The sequence below is a fragment of the Peromyscus eremicus genome, chromosome 5 (assembly GCF_949786415.1).
Source record: "Peromyscus eremicus chromosome 5, PerEre_H2_v1, whole genome shotgun sequence".
In the NCBI taxonomy this organism is placed as follows: Eukaryota; Metazoa; Chordata; class Mammalia; order Rodentia; family Cricetidae; genus Peromyscus; species Peromyscus eremicus.
The window spans coordinates 135,894,037-135,912,364 of NC_081420.1; the positions used below are offsets into that span (position 1 = coordinate 135,894,037).

At 42.8% G+C, this 18,328-nt stretch overlaps 1 protein-coding gene across 3 annotated transcripts in view; it reads left to right on the plus strand.

Moving 5' to 3' along the window:
* The window catches only part of Rspry1 (ring finger and SPRY domain containing 1), a 58,238-nt gene that overhangs the window by 23,568 nt on the left and 16,342 nt on the right, over positions 1–18,328 (plus strand). For all 3 annotated transcript variants that reach the window (XM_059264576.1, XM_059264574.1, XM_059264577.1), the window contains 6 exons: positions 2,327–2,453; positions 3,395–3,453; positions 7,921–7,987; positions 9,136–9,267; positions 10,845–10,960; positions 12,116–12,259. In XM_059264576.1, the coding sequence (XP_059120559.1) occupies positions 2,327–2,453; positions 3,395–3,453; positions 7,921–7,987; positions 9,136–9,267; positions 10,845–10,960; positions 12,116–12,259 (645 nt within the window). The remainder of the gene's footprint in view (positions 1–2,326; positions 2,454–3,394; positions 3,454–7,920; positions 7,988–9,135; positions 9,268–10,844; positions 10,961–12,115; positions 12,260–18,328) is intronic.

Consider the following 18,328-nt stretch of genomic DNA (forward strand, 5'->3'; position numbering starts at 1 on the left):
AATAATAGCCTGGCAGTGGTAGTACACGCCCTTAATCCCAGCACTCAGGAAGCAGAGGCGGGTGAATCTCTGTGAGTTCAAGGCCTGGTCTGCAGAGCGAGTTCTAAGACAGCCGAGGCCGCACAAAGAAACCCATCTCGAAAACCAAAATAAATAATAGATGAATGAACAAACAAACAAATAAATAAATAAGTGGGTGAGGTGGCTCATGCCTGTACTTCTGCATGATCTCAAGGGCAGCCTGGACTATATAGGAAATTACAGGCCAGCCTGGGCTGAACTACTGAGCCCTTGTCCTGGGGGAAAAAGTAACTTATGGAATTCCCCTCAGGTGCCTGCCCTGAGGAGATTTCTCCCAGAGTCCTGGGGAAGACAGACAAGTGGCTGGGATATTAATCTGAGGGATATCAAATTAATCTAAGCACATGGAGCTCGTTAGTCCATTCGCTTTATTCTTCCAAGTCAGTCCTATCTGCACAGCCTCTTTGCTGTTCTCTTACTTAGCTCCTCTCTGTCCCTTCTTCTGCTATTCTCTCAGTTCTTCTCTCAATTCTTCTTCTTTTGTTCTCCCCCCATTCATTAACAGCTTGTTATCTCCATTCATTAACAACCTGTTAGTAAAAACTACCAAGTAAGCTCTCAGGAGCAAGGATTCTGATAAGAGTCACATTTGGCAAAGACTTGGACAGCTTAATTGGTGATTGACAATAACTGTAGGTTGTAAAAAGTTCTGGCTATCTCTTAAAGGGATAGCTACAAGGGTTACAAGGAAAGAAATTAAACCAATAGAGATTTAAGGAAAAAGCAAAGAAAATGTGTACTATTTTATGTGATTAATAATATCCAGACATAGTTAGTCAGTTAATAACCTTTTTCTGTTAATCACCTGTATCTCAGGACCAATATATAATTAATATACTAAGCCTAAATTCTTGCATTAAAAACTGGTATAGAAATAAATACACAGTGTTAATTGCTTTTTGAATCAGAGTGGGGAGGTGCTGGTGGAGGAAGCTTAGGGCAACATCGGTGATGTTGATCTCTTGAAGGACTAAGATACACCAAGGCCAGACACCTGCACTATCACTTCTGGTTCACTATAATTCTTCTGAAGGGTTTTGATCCAGCAAGGCCAGGCACCTTCAATTCCACTCTGTGAAAGTTCTACAAGGACACTTTGTCTGGCTTATTTAGCCTAGTCAATGGCTAAGGATGTAGAACAAGACCTCTAAGTGTCTACAGCCACATGGAACAATAGACCTAGTTATGAAGCATATTTTAGTATGTTCCTAATCATAAAAATTGTACAGTTAAATAAGAAACCATCTTCTAGACTATCCACAATTATGTGTGCCCATAAGATTGAGATGTAATCATGAGATTACATGTACACATTACATGTAAATATACGGTAAATTGGGAGTTATCATAGCTGTTATTGCACAGGAAGTTTACAACAAGAAACAGCCAATTCATTCAAAAGGCAGTAATTCTGTAACACCGTGCGTGATGATTTCCTCCAACAGAACCCTTGATTTTGATAGGTTGACCTTCTGAACACTAGTTGTTAACCTGCTGTATACTCCCATGGTCTTTTGCTACCAGCAGCTCTCAGTAGTAACTTTTTATTTCAATATCACTAGGTCATAATTACTTTTGGTTTTATGTTTTGGAATTTGTTGTTTTAAGTTAGGGTTTCACTGTGTATGTTTGGTTTCTTTTTGAGACAGGGTCTCACTGTGTAACATAGGCTGGTCTTGAGTTTAGCCTTGGTATTACAAAATTCATGCCTCAGCCTTCTGAGTCCTGAAATTTTAGTATGTTCCACCATGACCAAGTTACTGTGATTAATCATGTTGACATTTGAATGAGTTTAGTCTGGTTAATGATTCAAGATTGTGTATACATACATATATGTATAAAATAAACTGGATGAGGTAGTGCATACCTATAATCCCAGCACTCAGGAAGCTGAGGTAGGAGGATTGCCATAAGCAAGACCAGCCTGGGCTACATAATGAGTTCCAGGATGGCCTTGGTATATATGGCTATATGTATGGCTATATATACTCCATCTCAAAACCCAGAAGTGTAAAATACGCACTGTCTATAACTGGTACATTTTGAATAAAATGAAATCTGGCATTGAGAAAACTTAAGGTTGGTCAGACATTTCCCATAAATAATAATGATACCATTGGAGTAATTTTATGTGATTATTCCAAGTTCATTGAATACCTTTTTATAGTTTTGTTTCCAGGAATTCTCTTGGGAAAATAACCTGCAGAGTATGTATTCATCAAATCTATTTGTAACTTTTTTATAGGATGCACTCCAGAAATTGACTGAAATTCTCAATTTAAATGGAGAAGTAGCATGCCAGGACTCAGGCCACCCTGCCAAACATAGGAACACATCCGCAGTCTTGGGCTGCTTGGCTGAGAAACTAGCAGGTAACTCTAGAACACACCACCCAAGAGCCTTACTTGTTTGACATTGAGACACCTGTTTTGCAGACCTTTGGGCACCTTTAATTGCAGAAAGAAGCTGAGTGTGGTGGCACACACCTATAACCAAGGCACTTTAAGACAAGAGGGCTAAGAGTTCAAAGCCAGCCTCCCCTGCATAGTGAGTTAGAGGCCAACCAGAACTTTGGGAGACCCTTTTTCAAAACAAACAAAAAAGAAATGAACAGAAATAAACTAAAAGGAAGAAAATTACTCAAAAGATACAGTTAAATGCAATCTAAATTAGCTTTATTTTTTCAGAGAAATTTAAGATAAATCTGTTATATTTATTTGCTTAAGATAGGGAAAAAGGCTAAATTAGTATAACAAATAGTTATTATATGCATTTAGAGAAATGAATATTACCCATTTTAGAAATATCAACAGCAAATCGCATGAGAATGTCTCAGCCAGTTATTTTATATATAGTAGAAGAAATAATGGATTGAAAATCAGAGCCGGGTGGTGGTGGTGCACACCTTTAATCCCAGCCCTCGGGAGGCAGAGCCAGGTGGATCTCTGTGAGTTCAAGGCCAGCCTGGGCTACAGAGCAAGTTCCAGGAAAGGTGAAAAGCTACACAGAGAAATCCTGTCTCGAAGGAAAAAAAAAAAGAAAGAAAGAAAGAAAAGAAAAGAAACTCAGAACATGTGGGTGCTGGCTCAGACTATTATGGCTCCCCAAGAGCCCTGCAACTAGTCTGTTTATGGTGGACTCAGTTGCCAAGCTGTGAAATGGAGATGATAGTAGGAACAGCCTGAGAGAGGAGGCCTGAGTAACGTGCATAAGAGTACAGAATTCAAGCAAAATAATTTGGTTGTTGTTAGTTAACTGATTTCAGATAGTGTGACACTTTTAATTATGTCCAGTATTTGCTGTGTTTGTCTAGGTCCTACAAGCATAGGTTTACTTAGCCCAGGAATATTGGAATATTTGCTACAGTGTCTGGTAAGTAAGACATCAGAGCTTATTATTCTCATCCTACAGATTGTCTGTTTTTCTCAAATCACTAGCATAGTCCCTGGTGCAGAGAATAGGGTGAGTTGTAAGTTTTATGTACAGGTATTTCCTGGGTATTTATTTATCACTTCCTATGTTTAGAGACAGAAAGGAGAGGGGCGGGGGACAGGAGAGGGGGGCGGGGGACAGGAGAGAGAGGTGGGTATTTATTACAAGCAAATAACAATTGAATTGGTCTGGTTTTAAATTTAGTCATGAGATAGCTGCTGGGACTTTTTGTGTGTTCTTATAGTCTACCAAAAAGTAATGAAAAATACCACCGCCACCCCACATATTCACACACACACACACACACACACACACACAGTGGAAACAAAATTCATGGCATTCCAACGACAGGCCGGTTTCCCAGAGTATATAAAACTCTACTCCTGCCCACCCTTCCCTTTACAGTTACAACTGTCATTGTTGGAGTGTCTGATGTATCACCCATGAAGTTGTGGTTTGCTGAAGCAGCAGCCATGCCAGCAGGGGAGAGTGCTGATTGGAAGAATCAGAGGCCATGGTTACCTTTTTAGAGCTTTATTGGGGGGGGGGGGGAGAAAGAGAAAGAGGACAGACGGAAGGAAGGAGCAGAAAGGAAAGAGAGGGACGCACAGAGTGCCCACCCGCTTTTTAGGCTGGGACACCGTCGCAGGCTGATGACGTAATTAAGGACTGAATCCTTACATCCCAGACTTTCCCTTATTATAAAAAAAGCAGGTAGATGGGACTAGGGGTGTTGTTCCTCTCAAAACCTGCTTCCAGCTAACTCTTGGACGTCGGTTGGCTCTGAGGGAATGGAGAAGAGTTTTCTGAGGTAGACAGGCGTTGTGGAATGCTGTCTTTCATCCGTTTGCTCTGGAGACATGTATCCCTCTTGGCTGTGGCTGGGAACTTTTTGTTTGACAAGATGCTTTTAGCTGTACAGTTTCTTACTTGATGATCTCTGGACTCCGGTTCTGTGGTGGTCTTGTACCATTAGCTGAACAGTGAGAACAGGGAACTGGGAAGAGAAAAGCTTGTGGTACATGAGAAATTTTTTTTTTTTTTTTTTGGAATTAGGGACAAGGCAAAGATCAGGGCCCTGTCTGTATGCACGTGAGAAACACAGGCAGTGGATCTGGAGTGAAGTAATGAGCTCTTATTTTAGCTGGAAATCTTTTTTCATTAAGTAACTCTGAAAGTGCAATTAAATCTGGTGAGGTGGTAAGGCTGTCCTCTGTACCCGACAATAAAGGAGAGGTGACATCCCAAAACTCCCAGGACTGAGTCAGTGGCTCTGGTGTCCAGAAGGAAAGAAACGGATCGCTTCCCTGCTGCGTTCTGGGTTCCCTGCCATGTCTGTAGCCAAGGTCTGCTGGAGGTCTTAGCTTGATGTACCCATGCATCTTGGTGCCTGGGGGCAGTCAGCTGACTCTTTGTCTTTCTAGGCGGCACTTTTAACAAGGCTGTTGATGGCCTGGCAGGGCATTCGCTAGCCCGTGGCCTTTTTCCTCACTTAAAACAGGGACCCAACAGCTTTTGGGAGTCAGCAAGTGCCAGCATTTGGCAATTTTGTTTTCGGGCTTTTATCTCTTCCCTGGCACACCTTAAATGCCACAGATGACTCTTTTGCCTGTGGGGTCAGGAGCCTTGCTCTCCAGATGCTTAAGTTTTAGTCGGGGAGGTCTGGAGAACAAGAGACGGATTTTATTCCATGTCCTGAATTTTTTTTTTTTTTTTTCCTGACGATTGGTGGCTTAGCTTTTGGAAGATCTGCCAGTAGGCAGACTATAAACCAATCCTTTTGGAAGACTTGTCTGAGGCTATAAGCTGATTTTTTGGCTTAAGAGCCATCCTGACTACTGTAAACTTATTTGTATGGATCTTAGCTGCCTCAGTTGACCCGTCTGTGCTTCTCAAGGCAGTTTGAGAACGAGTGGGTGGAGTTAAGGTGAGTTAGGGCAAGTCGTAGAAACTGCCCAAGCCTGCCCATTTGAGCCCGCCCACTGCTGGCGGAAGTCAGACAGAAAAAGTTGCACATGGCAGATGCAGAAGTGGAGAAGGAGAAGGGTTTAGAACTTTAGCAGAAAGCTTGGAGATAAAATAACTCTTATTTGCCTGGCAGAGGTTCCCGTGACGCTGTTATGCGGCCAGGTTTACCCGTGTTATGCGGCCAGGTTTACCCTGTGCCCGCCCCTATCCGCCAATGTAGGTGGTAAATGTATCGTATCCGCCCCGTTGTCTCATGGCTGTAGCCGAAAGAAAAATAAAAAACTAAAATAACAAACCGGGATCAGACTACAATCTCGGGCGTCCCTGAGAGTGGAGAGAGATCTGTGAATCAGCTCAAGTCACCGTTCCACTTCATCAAGGGAAGGTGAGGGCTCGGGTGTACTGCAGTTGGTCCACCATTGATCCCTAGACACCATTTACCCCCTCATCAGGGACGAAAATGTGCCTGCCCTTGCCAGTACAGCCCGAGGACAACCCCCGGGGTGTCTGTCACAAAAAATATAACTCAGACTACAGCCGCAGAACAGCAGACTCACTGTAGTGACAGCATCCGTAGCTGTGTAGGGGTCCAGTAGAGGTGGTGAGGGACGCGCGTGCGCTAATGGTCTCACAGTCTTGCTGGGTTGGGGAAGGAGGCGGCAGGCGGCAGCGGTCACAGCAGGTCCTCAGTGTTCGGTGGTGTAGCCGAGTCTGAATGGCACCAATGTTGGTTAAATGGCGCTGCTCGTGGCTGGCTGCCGCCTGCTGCGACCATGCTGGCAGAGGAGAGTGCTGATTGGAAGAATCACAGCCATGGTTACCTTTTTAGAGCTTTATTGGGGAGGGTCGGGAGGAGACAGAGACAGAGAGAGGCATATGGAAGGAAGGAGCGGAAAGGAAAGAGAGGGACCCACAGAGGGCTCACCCACTTTTTAGGCTGGGACACCATTGAAGGCTGATGACGTAATTAAGGACCGAATCCTTACAGTGACTCCCTGTCACTCACAGCACTTGCCTGCAGTCTGACTAGCCTGTGTTTCTAAGTTATTTTTGCAAGCCTAGTGAGCATTGGCCTTTTTAAAAACTCTAGTCTAAAAGAATTCATTTGTTGGTGCCTACACAATATGTGATTAAAATAACCCTTACACTGCTCTGAATGAGCACTGGTAGATACCAAAGTAGTAGGAGAGTCATTTACCTTCACAAAGTTCACTGTAACTTAAAGGAATAGAACCATTCAGACAACAGTTAACTTAACTCGACAGGATGTGATCAAGAGCAAATTGCTTCCTGAAGACTGAGTGCTGTAAGAGTTCTGAGAAGATGATGGGTGGGTGAGGGTGTGATGGGGTGACAAGGGGCCTGTGGTAATCATGAAAGACAGACTTCCTCATGTGGGCTTAGCTAGCTTATGACAAGGTTAAGATTAGGAACTCACAGTGAGTTTCCTGACTAAAGCATCATGGCAGAAGCCTAGTGACAGTTATCTGATCAGAGAAGGCGGTGTTCAAAGATAGGAGGACATGAACTGGAGTAGCCATGTGGAAGGTTTAGGGCTGGAAGAGCCAGGCAGGAGGGTTAAGGAAGTGGCGAGGATAAAGATGCTGCAGAGGCTTTGCAGCCGGGAGAACAGTGCTTCTGTAAGCTGTGCTAAGCTTCAGCAGGCACCACAGAGATGCATGGGAATACACTGGTGTTCTAGAACTCTCCAAAGGCTCCCAACATAGCTGGGAGAAAGCAAGAATGTGAGAAGATAAGATAATAAACATGTAGGCCTGATGAGTGGGAACTGATGTGATGTAAACTCAAATGTAAGTTAAGTACACTTCTTGTCTCTCTCCCGTCATCATCAGCATCTGTAGAATTCCCTGCAGGAACTAGATTAAAACTAAGATATTGCTGGGTGTGGTGGCACACGCCTTTAGTCCTAGCACTGGGAGGCAGAGGCAGATGGATCTCTGTGAATTCAAGGCCAGCCTATTCCGAGACAACCAGAGCTACATAATAGACCCTGTCTCAGACAGACAAACAAAAAACTAAGATGCTAAGTGATAGTATCATTATTTGTAATTCTGGAACTGGTATTATCTCTTTGGGGGTACTAAAGGTCATTTTTAACTATAATTCTAGTTTTCTTTTTGGCTTGTTTTAAATGAGTATAAGCATGAACATTATTTTAGTTAATAGAGCCCTAATACACATGTTACTAAGTCTAATAGCATAATACATTTTTAATGAAACACTGCTGAAATGTTCTATAAATTAACTCAATGACTATCTTGATCCTCCAGTAATCAAGTGGACAGTTGAGACTTTGAATGAGAGAGACTTTTCTGCTGTCCCAAGTATATAATCTGGCATGTATTAAGAATCTGAAATTGATACCTTACTGCTTCTGCAGGGGTGTGACTTTTGTCTTTATCTTTTGTTGTCTTTCAGAAGTTACAGTCCCACCCCACAGTCATGCTTTTTGCACTGATTGCACTGGAAAAGTTTGCCCAGACAAGTAGGTATAGTGACTTCTTGCACTAATAGTCTTTGGTTATAAAAACGTGAGCCTACACTTTGAACTCCATCAGATGTACATACATTCTGGTTATAAGACCAGCAGAGTATATCAAGAACAAAAACAAAGATTATTCTCAGCTGAGATTCCAAGCATGGTGACTATAATTACTTTTGTAGCTAAAACCTTAGCGCTCAGGGGATGGAGAGATGGGTCAGCAGTTAAGAGTGCTTGCTTTGCAATCAAGAAGACCTGAGTTTGGATCCCAACACTCATTAGCAAGCCCAGCACCTCCTGAATACCCCTGAGGTAAAGAAAGACAAAAGGGTTGCTGAGGCTTGCTGGCTTCCAGCCCAGTCAGAAAAATGGAAGCCCCTGATTCAAGGAGTACTCCTGCCTCAAAAGGAATGGTATTGAGACTTAGACAAGGACATCTGTGCTCTCTTCTGGCTTCCACACATGCCTTACACATGTGTGCATATATTCACACAGACATAAACATGTACATAAAGCGCACACACACACACACACACACACACACACAATTTAAAAAAATAATTGCAGGGACATGATGAAGCTGGAGCAGTGGTTTGGCAATTAAGAGCACTTGATCCTCTTCCAGAGGACTGGAATTTGGTTCCCAGCACCAACATTGTTGGGCAGCTCACAACCACCTATAGCTCCGGCTCCAGGAGATCTGACACGCTCTTCTGGCCTCTACAGGCACTCAGGCACACGGGGTTCGTTCACAGACTCATTTGCCTATACATAAATAAAAACCGTATGCTGGGCATTATAGTGCATGCCTTTAATCCTAGTACTCAGGCAGCAGAGGCAGTTTGAGTTTGAGGCCAGCCTGGTCTAGGTAGTGAGTTCCAGGACAGCCAGCGATACACAGAGAAACCTTGTCTTAAAAGAACCAAAACAATAATAATAAATAATAAACAAATAAATCTTTTAAAAATAGTAATGAAATTATAGAAAGTAGCCACAACTCTTTGGCTGTGTCATCCCTAGAAGGAAGCATGGAAATTTGTTCTAGTCTCCAAATTCTCTCTTGTCTCCCCTCATTCCTTACCACCACTAATCCGCCCAACACATCCTCCTCCTCTTCCATTGTTATTTAAAGATTTCATCCTTCCGAACAGGTGAGAATAAATTGACTATCTCTGAATCCAGTATTAGTGACCGACTGGTCACCTTGGAGTTGTGGGCTGATGATCCTGATTATCTGAAACGTCAAGTTGGCTTCTGTGCCCAGTGGAGCTTAGACAATCTCTGTAAGTGGGAGTTGTTCTTTATTAAACCATGTTTCTGCTTCTCTATATTAATTTTTTTATTTTATTTATGTTGAGTTGGGAGGATGGGTGTGCACGTATGTAGAGGTTAGAGGACAAATTTCAGGAGTTGGTTCTCTTTTTCCGCCATGTGGTTTCCATGTCATCAGGCAAGTGCCTATACCTACTGAGCCATCTCAGCAGCCAAAATTTGTTTACATTTCTAAATCCCGGTCTTCAGTAGGCTCAATAGCCTTCCTTTTGCTGTAATGAGTGGGAGTTCTTAATAAGCTTCTTACTGCAGGGTGGATATACTCTAATAGAAAAGTATCTTAGGCACCTTTCAGATGAGAGTTCAATGGAATGTTTCTAAGGCCAGCATTCTCCAGTTCACAGACCTTTACTGACACATGCTGAGTCAGACTCCTTAATTATAGAGCTCTGTCTAATAACTTGCCAACACACACTTTCCTTACTGCCCTCCAACTAGGTCCAGCTAGTTCCACCTCTGGGCCTGTTTACACTTGCACTTCCTTTGTCTTTTCTTTTTGTGTGTGCATGTGTGGTGTTTCTATTGTCATGTGACAGAATGTCTGACATAAACAACCTCCTGGCAAGAATTACTGATTTGGGTTCATAGTTTCTGCTCTCAGTTTCCATGGCAGGAAGGTGGGAAGAATAGCCTCCTCCGGGAGGCCAGAAAACAGACAGAATGCCTGGTTTTTTTGTTTTTTGTTTTTCATTTAGCTTTCAGTGCTAGGAACGTGTTCTAGAACCTTGTTCATGCTAGGAAAGTACTCTGCCACTGAATTATAGCCCCAGCCCTGTTGCCTTCCTTGTACTCTTCTCCTGACCTCAGATGGTCTCTACAAACCCAAACTAATTCTTACTTACACAGTGGAGTTATTTTTAACTTTTTCTCCTCCAAAGGCTACTAGAATACAAACCAAGCTGCTGTACCATTCCCTGTCTCTATAACTAGCACTGTGCTAATGCACAGTCAAACACATAACCTCCAGTTCTTTCTCTAACAGCCTATGTAGTGCTAGTTAAAGAGTAATTCTGAGTAAATGCAGTTTGGAAGCTAGCTGGGAGTGAAGACAAATAGCTATAATCTTAGCATTTGAGAAGCAAAGGCAGGAGAAACGAGTTCAAGGTCATACTCAGCTACATAGTGAGTGTAAACCCAACCTGAGCAACATTAGACCCTGCCTCCAAAACAGAACAACAACAAACTAACCTGTGCATGGTAGCACACACCTTTAACCCTGTACTCGGGAAACAGAGACAGATAGATCTCTGTCAGTTCAAGGATGGCCTGGTCTACATGACAAGGTCTAGGCAGGTCGGGTACACAGTGAGACCTGCTATTTAGATTTTGTTTCATGCACTCCAGTAGATACAGGGACTGGAAAATACCACACCCACAGTGCTGCCTTTTCTGGCCTTTGCTTAGGCCATGTAACAGATAAGATGCTAGGCCCTACCAGTTCTCCATTCTTGTGTGGCAGCTAGAGATGACCGTTTCCCCTTTTTTCCACAGCCTGCCCTAGGAAACATGACCACCTTTTCTTTTGCAGTTTTAAAAGAAGGTAGACAACTAACCTACGAGAAAGTGGACTTGAATAACATTAGGGCCATGCTGAACAGCAATGATGTCAGCGAGTACTTGAAGATCTCACCTCACGGCTTGGAGGTAAAACCTTCACAGACCTTCTAAGGGCTAAAATTACTCTGTTCCCATTTTTCACGCTCTGCTTCAGAACAAAAGCAATGTCTAACAGAATATGTAGACGCTTTTCTTCTATCTGAAGAGTGGTTAGTGGTAAAAGTGGTAGGGATAGAGAATGCTTTGGGGTATTATCCATCTGTTACATCCCACATGTTACTGCATCTGTTGTAGCATTACAGTGCTTGTTGACTAGTTCAAATATGTCTGAGTTGTTTGTAGTACTCACAGTTGCTAAATAAGTGCCCCACTACTAAGGTACAGCCCTAGCTAAAGAGATGGTGTTAAACATTTAAAAATATTTTATCTTATGTATATGGATATTTTGCCTGCATGTACGTCTATATGCCATTTCCTTGCCTGGTGCCAGTGGAAGCCGGAAGTCATCGGATCCCCTGGATCTGGAGTTACAGAAATTTGTGAGCTACCATGTGGGTGCTGGGACTCAAACCCACATCCTTTGTAGCCAATGATCTTAACTGCTAAGCCATCTCTCTTAGCTCTCTATCTGCTTTTAATCTTTGCCATTTTGTTCAACTGAAAGTATGAAGACAAGTGTTTCCCAGTGAAGCCTCTCCTTTTGCAAATGCCCACATAGCCAATTGTACTAGACCTGGTACTTCCCTTCCTCGTGCTGAATATTGCCAATTGTATAGTGCAGGTTGATATAAGAGCTGCTTCTATATAGGAAAGTACCACGGGACGAGGCATTTCAGGATTGTAGTACAATTTGACAGTGGTTGCCAAATCCCTTCTCTCGTTTATTTTTGCTGTGAATTGTAGGTAGATAGCCTGTCTTTACCCTTCCCTGTCTTTGTCTGGTGAAGGCAGTGTTTGCGTTTGTAAAGATTCTGGTCTCAAAGCCGACTCTCTAAGTACTGAAAAACAAAGCCAGTAGCTTTGACTACTTGCAGTTACAACTATCTTTGAAATCCTAGAAGTCAAGCTAAGGTAATAATAGGGTTGCTTCACTCAGTTTTATGCTTTTTTAAATCACTGAAGATGGACTGTGGAATCTACTAGGGGCTTTAATAAGGAAAACTCCATCCCACCTTCCCTAGGCCAGTTACTAGGTGGCCGTCAGGCACTGATGAATTGATTTGTACTTCTTGGTTCTGCCAGGCTCGCTGTGATGCCTCCTCCTTTGAGAGTGTACGCTGTACTTTTTGTGTGGACACTGGGGTGTGGTACTACGAAGTAACAGTGGTCACTTCTGGTGTCATGCAGATTGGCTGGGCTACTCGAGACAGCAAGTTTCTCAACCACGTGAGTACGGGGGTGGGGGGGGCAGGGGGTGGTGGTGGTGGCATGCAAACGAAGCAGCAGCAGCTTGCTCTTCTGGTGGATGGGTAGAGATTTCAGATGTGTTTAGTTTTCAGATAAGTTTGTTCAGTAGCTAAGTGGTGCCAGATTTCCTACCAGGCTTGCTATACTGACGTAGGAATAAGAAACAAGTGGAAATGCGGGTCAGCCTCTAGGTTCACCTCAATTTCCTACCTAGAGGTGTATCTTTATGGCTTTCCTGTAGTTCCAGACATATTTGGGACCCAGTTATCGAACTGTGACAAGGGATGATTTTTTTTTTTTTTTTTTTTTTTTTTTTGGAGACAGGGTTTCTCTGTAGCCCTGGCTGTCTTGGAACTAGCTGGCTTCGAACTCAGAGATCCACCTGTCTCTGCCTCTTGAATCCTAGGAGTAAAAGTGTGTGCCACCACAGCCTGGCTGGCAATGGATGATTTTACCTTGAGATTAAAGTTTTGGGAACCTTGTAGGGGACTGAAGAGATGACTTTCTGCTCATCTCAGAGGACCTGAGTTTGGTTCCTAGTACCCCATGAGGCTGCCAGCAACCACTTGTAACTCCAGCTCCAGGAGGTCCAACAACCCCTTCTGGCCTCTGTGGCTACCCACACACATGTGGCACGCACACACTAACATACATATAAATAAAAAAAAAATAGAAATTCGTCTTTTAAAAAAGGAACCCGGGGTTGTGGATTTAGCTCAGTGGTAGAGAGTTTGCCTAGCAAGTGCAAGGCCCTGGGTTTGGTCCTCAGTTTTGGGGTGGGGGGGCACCTTTGCTGGATGGTGGTGGCATACACCTTTTTTTTTTGTCTTTTTGGTTTTTCGAGACAGGGTTTCTCTGTGTAGCTTTGCGCCTGTCCTGGAACTCACTTGGTAGCCCAGGCTGGCCTCGAACTCACAGAGATCCACCTGGCTCTGCCTCCCGAGTGCTGGGATTAAAGGCGTGCGTGGTGGTGGCATACACCTTTAATCCCAGCACTTGGAAGGTAGAGGCAGGTGGATGGATCTCTGTGAGCTGGAGGCCAGCCTGTTCTATAGAGTGAGTTCTAGGACAGCCAGGGCTGTTACACAGAGAAACACTGTCTCAGGAAGGGGGAAAAAAAAGAAAAAAGAAGGGAGGGAGAAGAAGTCCTGTCCCAAAGAAAAAAGGGAACCTTGTATAAATTCTCTTTCCATAGCATTAAATATTGGCTAACTTTTCTCATTTAACTTTACCTTGTAATTAATAGGCACATTTATTTTCAATGTGTGTTTATCTTTTGTTATAGAAAGTACTGAAGTAAAGGGAAGTCTAAATCGGCTATAGTAAGCAGGCCTGGGATACTACTGATGTGGAAGTGTTATGGGTCCTTCCTTCACGTGGATACTTTTCCTTTTGGAGATAAGGTCTTGCTAACCTAGATCATTTTATTTATTTATATATATATATATATATATATATATATATATATATATATATATATATATACCATCAAACTCATGGTGCTCCTCCTGCTTCAGCCTCCCAAGTGCAGGGATAGAGGCCTGCACCACTACACCTTGTCTAGACAATACCCATTAACACCTAACCCAACTGGCTTTCTCCTGTTAGTCAAATTGTAAGATATTTGAGCTTTCTTCTTGGAGAAAACATGAAACGACAGGTAATGCCAGTAGAGCAGGAAGGGCCCTCAGTCCTTGGGAGGCCTAGCCAGCTTCCTTGATAAGACTGAGTCATGGTCCAGGCCAAAGATAAGGAGTAAATCCCCATTACCAGGCTGGGCTCCCTGGTCAAGGACATAAAGATCTAGTCCCTGGAGGAGATCTGCCTGTTCTTCCTGCCCTTTAAGGAATCCAAGATTATTGACTTTTCCTGGGTGCATCCGTAAAGGATGAGGTTCTAAAGATCTTCCAGGGCAGAAGCAAGAAACTGCTGGCCAAAAGACCAGGTTCAAGGCTTTTGTCACTATTGGGGAGTACAGTAGCCATGTTGGTCTTGATGTTAAGTGCTCCAAGCAGGTAGCAACTACCATCTGAAGGACCATCATCTTAGCCATGCTTTCCATCATCCTTGTGTGGAGATGCTACTGGGGGAGCAAGATGGGCAAGCCCCGCATCATCCCACACAAGGTGATAGGCACTGAGGCTCTGTGCTGGTGTGCCTCATAGGGGCAGAGGCACTAGCATCATCTCTGCTCCTGTGTCCAAGAAGCAGGTTTTGATAACAGCTACACATCAGCCAGGGGCTGCACTGCCACCCTGGGCAACTTTGCCACCTTTGATGCCATCTCACAGCTAACCAACTTCTGATCTCTGGAAAGACACTGTTCATCCAGTCTCCTTATCAGGAATTCACTGACCATCTTGTGAAAACACATACCAGAGTCTCCATTCAGAGGACCCAGGCTTCAGCTGTGGCTACCACTTAGGGTTCTTATACCAGAAAAATAAAGTGAATTAAGTCTGGAAAAAAAATAAGCTATTGGAAATCAATTCAGCTTTGTCCAGGAATATTTTATAAAACTCCTGGACTACAAAAAGAATAGTTGTAAGGAGAGAGCTAATGGGCAAGGCAGGGTGGGCTGGACTCTTAAACTGTGTGGACTCCATTCTGCTGCTATTTTTGTTTGGGAACCTGTAATATTTGGAAGCCTGAGATTATTCTGAGCTGCTATGCAGTTACAAGTTACTAGGTCTGGAAAACAATTCCATTGTCTAGTTTCTAACACTGATTTATCTCTAGTTGCCTGTTCGAAATAGAGTCCTAAAAGTGATTTCTTTTCTAACATTAAAAAATAATCTTGAGCTGTATGTAGTGGCATAGGCCTTTAATCTCAACACTGGCAGAGGCAGGTGGATCTGAGTTTGAGACCAGCTTAGTCTACAGAGTGAGTTCGAGGACAGTCAGAGCTGTTACACAGAGAAACCTTGTCTTGAAAAAATGAACAATAATAATAACAATAATAATCTTGAGCTGGCATGCAGCCTAACAAGACCCTGTCTCAAAAACCACCTTCTTTAAGTCTATCATCTGACTTCTACAACCTTTTTTTAGGTGTCTTTTTTTTTCTTTTCACAATTTCCATTTCAAAGATGAGAAAAATTAGTACTGAGAAAAGGAAATAAAGAACAGGACTGAATTCATTCCTATTTTACAACAGATTTTTACTTTCTTTCTAAAAATGAGGAGAATCTGAAAGGATTATCTAGTCTCCTCATTTGAAAGTGATAAAGTAATCCAGAAATAAAGAAAACAGGGATTCTAAAATGGAGGTCCCTTTTCTCTCTGTTTTTCTACTGGAATTTTCTAGCAGTCACACTAACAATGACGCTTGTACTTTTTTTTAATGGTCAATGAAGCTTGTGGCTAAAACTATTTCCGCTATAGAGCTGTAGATATTTGACACCTCAAATTAAGACTAAAAATAGTTTCTTGCCCTCCAAATTGCGATAGGCTTTTGGCTTTTTAGATTTACTCTGTGTGTGTGTGTGTGTGTGTGTGTGTGTGTGTGTGTGTGTGTGTGTGCGCGCACACATTCATGCTGATACATTTGGAGGCCAGAGGAAGACATCAGATCTCCTGCAGCTGGAGTTAAAGTCAGTTGTGAGTCACCCAACATGGTTGCTGGAAACCAAACTCAGATCCTCTGTAAGAGAAAACACTTTTAACCTCTGAGCCACCTCTCTAACCCTGATTATTTTGACTTTTTTTAAGCAACAGTTATTTTCCCTGATCCAAGAACTAGTTGAGATCCTGTTAGCTGTTGAAGTCAGATAGGATGTCTTTTTTCAAATGTAAACTTGTTTCCATGATATTATTCTGATAAATATTCATCTTTTCACTTGCATAGGCAGCCTGCAGTTTTATGGCATAAATTATACAGATAACACCTGTTTCAAAGAGTTTAAGTCTCTTTATTTTCACTCTTACTACATGGGTTTCAGTCTCAAGCAAATAAAGTTCTGGGTTCCAATATGGAACATTAAAATGAGAAGCTTCAGGAGAGTTCTTACATAGGACACCTACAAGATAGTTTGTTTTGTGTAGTGTTAGGTTTTTTTTTTGTTTTTTGTTTTTGTTTTTGTTTTTTTTTTAAGATTTATTTATTTATTTATTATGTATACAGCATGTATGACTGCAGTCCAGAAGAGGGCACCAGATCTCATTACAGATGGTTGTGAGCCACCATGTGGTTGCTGGGAATTGAACTCAGGACCTCTGGAAGAGCAGTCAGTGCTCTTAACCTCTGAGCCATCTCTCCAGCCCCCATGTAGTGTTAGTTTTGATGGGGCATTCTGAGGTATCGGGGACTAAGGGGGTCCAGCCCCTCGATAGTCCCCTCCCAGGGTCCGGGAAGAATCTACAGCCAGCTGATAATTAATCTTTGATGAAAAGAAATGAATCTATGTACACGAAACTCCTTAGTTCATACACTTTATTATTCTGTGATAGTTCTCTCTCTACACAGCTTCTATTCTGCTCTCATGTCTAGCTCCGTTCTTGCCTGATTTCTCTCTATATTTATCTACTGTCCCCTCTAGGTTCTATCTTAATTCCTTCATCTAATTCTGTCCCTTCTAGGTTTTCATCTATCTAGTTCTTTCCCCTATCAGCTCCTCTCCCATCTCCTTCTCTCTCATCTGGCTCTTCCTCATCTTGTTCTTCCCCATCTGGCTCTTCCTCATCTTCCATCTCGTTCCTCTAGTCCTCTCTTCTAGCCCTTCAATCTTCTTCTTCCCCATCTCAGTTTGTTCCTCTCAAGTTCTTACCCATCTAGTTCTTCCATTCTCTTCTCTCTTCTCCCCTTGTGCCCTGGAAGTCCCGGTATATAAAGGGAGGGTCCGAGCTAAATTGTGTAAAGCTATTACTTAACGTCCACCTCTCCTAGGTGGTGTCTCCTTGTGGAATTTACATGTGGGCTGTTAACCATTGTTATCCCCGGAAGTTGGGCACCCACCTGGGTGGTGTTTCCTATAGTCCTTGAAAGTGGCTAAGGGAGATATCTGATTCCAGAGAAAGCCTTTCCTGCGGCTGTTCTCCAAATACCTGGAATGTGTATGTCCAGAGGGTGATCAGTCCACACTGTTAATCCTTCTTAGGGAAAAGTCAATTGGGAAAACTATAAAGGCACACATGATTTTCATAACAGAAGACAGCTGATATATAACAAGCCAAGTAACACCAAAAACTCCTTGGGATTTGGCTTCCTCTGGAGGAATTCCCTGATCCCTCCAGGTAGTGACTTTGCCATAACCAGCTAAGTTCTTATGATATATTCCTGCGGCCTGCAGCACTGAGGACTAAAGGTTTATCTAAAATAGCTTTTGCCTTCTCATGAGCATCCAACATGATAGGTCTTTCACATTCTCTCCCATTTAATAATGAAGAGAAAGCATGGTGGTGTATGCCTTTCATGCCTTTAATTCCAGCACTCAGGAGGCAGAGGCAGGTAGATCTGGAGGCCAGCCTGGTCTACAGAGCGAGTTCCAGGACAGCCAGAGCTACACAGAGAAACCCTGTCTCAGAGAGGAAAAAGAAAAAAGGCTTGGAAGCCTTTGGGAGCTTCTAGACTCTAAAATAGTAGGAAATAGACTGTGAGGTAATTTTAGAATCTAGAAAAAGAAAATAAAACAGCTAGTGTTTGGAGAGACTACTCTGTTAGAGTGCAGCAACACTGTTAGCACAAATAAGCCCTAAAGGGGTAATGGGGGGAGTCTGGTGGGAGGGGCCTGCCAGAGCCTAGTGACTCTTAGTCCACTTGCAGAGCAGGAATCAGGACACAATCTTCGCAATATGCTGAGTAATAGGAAGGTTTGGGGATATTGTATATCAGGGAAAAATGACTTTCCACTGTATGAGGAAAGGATTCATACTACTCCATTGGTGATAAGCTATAATAAACATCTTTAAATTGCCTCTATTGCTATAATATACATGACTAAGAAATAAGAAATTTAAGAATACCAGAATATCAAGCTAGCTACTCTATTCTCCTAGGGAATCTGACATTGCCAGTGGAAACCAACATTAATCCTAAAAGTTTTTAAGCTG